A 2,500-nucleotide genomic window follows, 5' to 3' on the forward strand; every position below is an offset into this window, starting at 1 on the left:
TGAATTAAAATCAGTAGGCGAGGCTGTAATTTCTCCAGCTGTTACTCTCATGAGCGAGGCAGAACATAATAGTTTTATCAGCCAAAAAGCTGCTGTGTGGTTTATTGCACCTCAAACATTAAAACAAATCCAGAGTTCAGTGTTTCTGAACTTCCTCTCAGAAGAAAGGACAGTAACAGAAGAGCTCTGTGGCTTCAGGCTCGATCGCCGTTCAAATGACAGCGTTGGTTTCCCCAAAAGTGGGCGGGGCCGTAAAGTGACGTGGATGTTGCTCTCATCTGTGGACATCGATCGCCTGCTGCTATATTTAACCATATATCGAGCCCGATCGTCGATTTCAAATGATGTAATGTCATTGTTTGCCTGACTGGCCATCGTAATCGGGCTCTTTGAAGATCCACAAATTCATGGTTTTCTTACATTTCTGATCAGAATGGCAAAAGCTTCAGATTTTGTATTGATCGCCGTTCAAATGACAGCTTTGTTTCCCCCCAAAAGTGGGCGGGGCCGTACCTTTTGCCCAGAAGAGACGCTTGTGTTACTCTCATGTATAATAACTTAGACTGTTGATCAAATAAACCACATGTCTCTCTTCTCATGCTGTGTTTGCTGCAGAGATACTCACTGGCTTCGTACAGCAGGGCGTTGGCTTTGGCCACGGCTCGCTTGAAGCACACGTAGAGAGCCGGACCCCACTATACACACACACACACACACACACACACACACACACACACACACACACACACACACACACACACACACACACACACTGTTAATGTTGACCTTTCAAAGCACACCTACAGAGTCATTTCCAAACCAGAACACAGAGAGAATAAAAACAACTAAAAACCAGCAACAACAACATCGTAAAACCAATTAATCATGTTTTAATTTTGCTTTATTTCTAATCACATTAATTAAATATCTACATAAATGCAGCGGTCTAAGACAGTCTAACCGCACGTGATTTGAGAATGAATGAAGATTGAGGAAGATTTTATTCCTAATTTCCCCGTTTTTTGTACTTAAAATAAGTAGTTTTGGAGAAATGCTCAAATAAATTAAATGAAAAAACGGTACTTAAAATTAAAATTAAACAAATAATAAAAAAGTAAATAAATAACACATTAATGACAATTTACTTAATTTCTGCACTTATTTTGAAATATGCAAATTAAAACACAAATATCCAGCAGTTTCACAAACAGCTAAATAAATGTATGGAATGAATTGGCCAATAATCACTTCTGTCTGTTGAATTGTATTCAGATGAGTCACTGAAGTACAGGTACAGGGTCTCAGGCACCCCTACTAAAACCCTCTACCCTCGCAGACACTCAAAATAAAACAATTAACTGAAAAAGCAACTAAATAAATAATAAATTAATACAAAACTTTAATCGTTCAAAATATATTTTCCCAGCATATTCGAAGAGTAAACATTTAACAAATGTAAAAATAATGTTTTGTCCCAATTCTCAAGAATGGGATATCACAGTAAAGAAGTTGAGCACTAGCATGAACATGTTATATATACGTATACTAAGCCCCTCCCCCCCGCAGACGCTCACCATGCCGGTGTTGAGGTTCTTGTCCACGCGGCAGAAGGTGTGCGGGGCGACCTCTGCCTTGCCGGGCAGCAGCAGGGCGATGTCTGTGACGCCCAGCGTGTGGAGGCCCTGAGAGTCCAGCGCCCGGCGGTACATCAGGAACACCCGGTGCGCCGTGGGGCCCCCTCCCGAGCTCAGGGATGCAGAGCGGCTGTAGGGCGTCGTCTCGATCACGAACCAGCCCGGCTTCAGCTGCTCCTTCCCCTCATACAGCACCCTGAGGGCATGCAGAGCTCAGTCAGTCTCAACCAATCAGAGCTCAGTCAGTCACAACCAATAAGAGCTCAGTCAGTCTCAACCAATCAGCACTCAATCAGTCTCAACCAATCAGAGCTCAGTCAGTCTCAACCAATCAGCACTCAATCAGTCTCAACCAATCAGAGCTCAGTCAGTCTCAACCAATCAGAGCTCAATCAGTCTCAACCAATCAGAACTCAGTCAGTCTCAACCAATCAGAGCTCAGTCAGTCTCAACCAATCAGCACTCAATCAGTCTCAACCAATCAGAGCTCAGTCAGTCTCAACCAATCACAGCTCAATCAGTCTCAACCAATCAGAGCTCAGTCAGTCTCAACCAATCAGCACCAATCACAACTAGAATACAAAATAAAACAGAACTAAAGAGAGAAATATATAAAAGTCGACAGTCGTGAAATCTGTCAAATAAGTAACAGCTAACATGTTACGTCTATTCGGGGACTTGAACCTGCGACCCTACAGCTCACAGTCCAAGCCCCTACTGACTGAGCCACCGACTGTTTTAGTGAGTCCTTCTGGTTATTTCCCAAACTTCAGTCAGGTATTAATTCTAGTTCCCGTGTGACAGGAAGTCCGGTGAGTGATTCTGAACGGGCTCCAGTGAAGATGGCGTTCATCCAGCCTTCACTC

General features: G+C 43.3%; 1 protein-coding gene across 1 annotated transcript in view; it reads right to left on the reverse strand.

Annotated features, from left to right (window-relative positions):
- Positions 1–625: 625 nt before the first annotated feature.
- The window catches only part of LOC104954827 (DENN domain-containing protein 4B-like), a gene marked incomplete at its 3' end in the record, with an annotated part of 6,798 nt that continues 4,923 nt past the window's right edge, over positions 626–2,500 (reverse strand). The window contains exons 3-4 of the mRNA XM_010782011.1: positions 1,575–1,830; positions 626–695 (exon numbers count right to left, since the gene is read on the reverse strand). Coding sequence (XP_010780313.1) covers positions 626–695; positions 1,575–1,830 — 326 coding nt within the window. The remainder of the gene's footprint in view (positions 696–1,574; positions 1,831–2,500) is intronic.

Source organism: Notothenia coriiceps, unplaced genomic scaffold (genome assembly GCF_000735185.1).
Source record: "Notothenia coriiceps isolate Sejong01 unplaced genomic scaffold, NC01 NC01_scaffold00024029, whole genome shotgun sequence".
Classification (NCBI taxonomy): domain Eukaryota; kingdom Metazoa; phylum Chordata; class Actinopteri; order Perciformes; family Nototheniidae; genus Notothenia; species Notothenia coriiceps.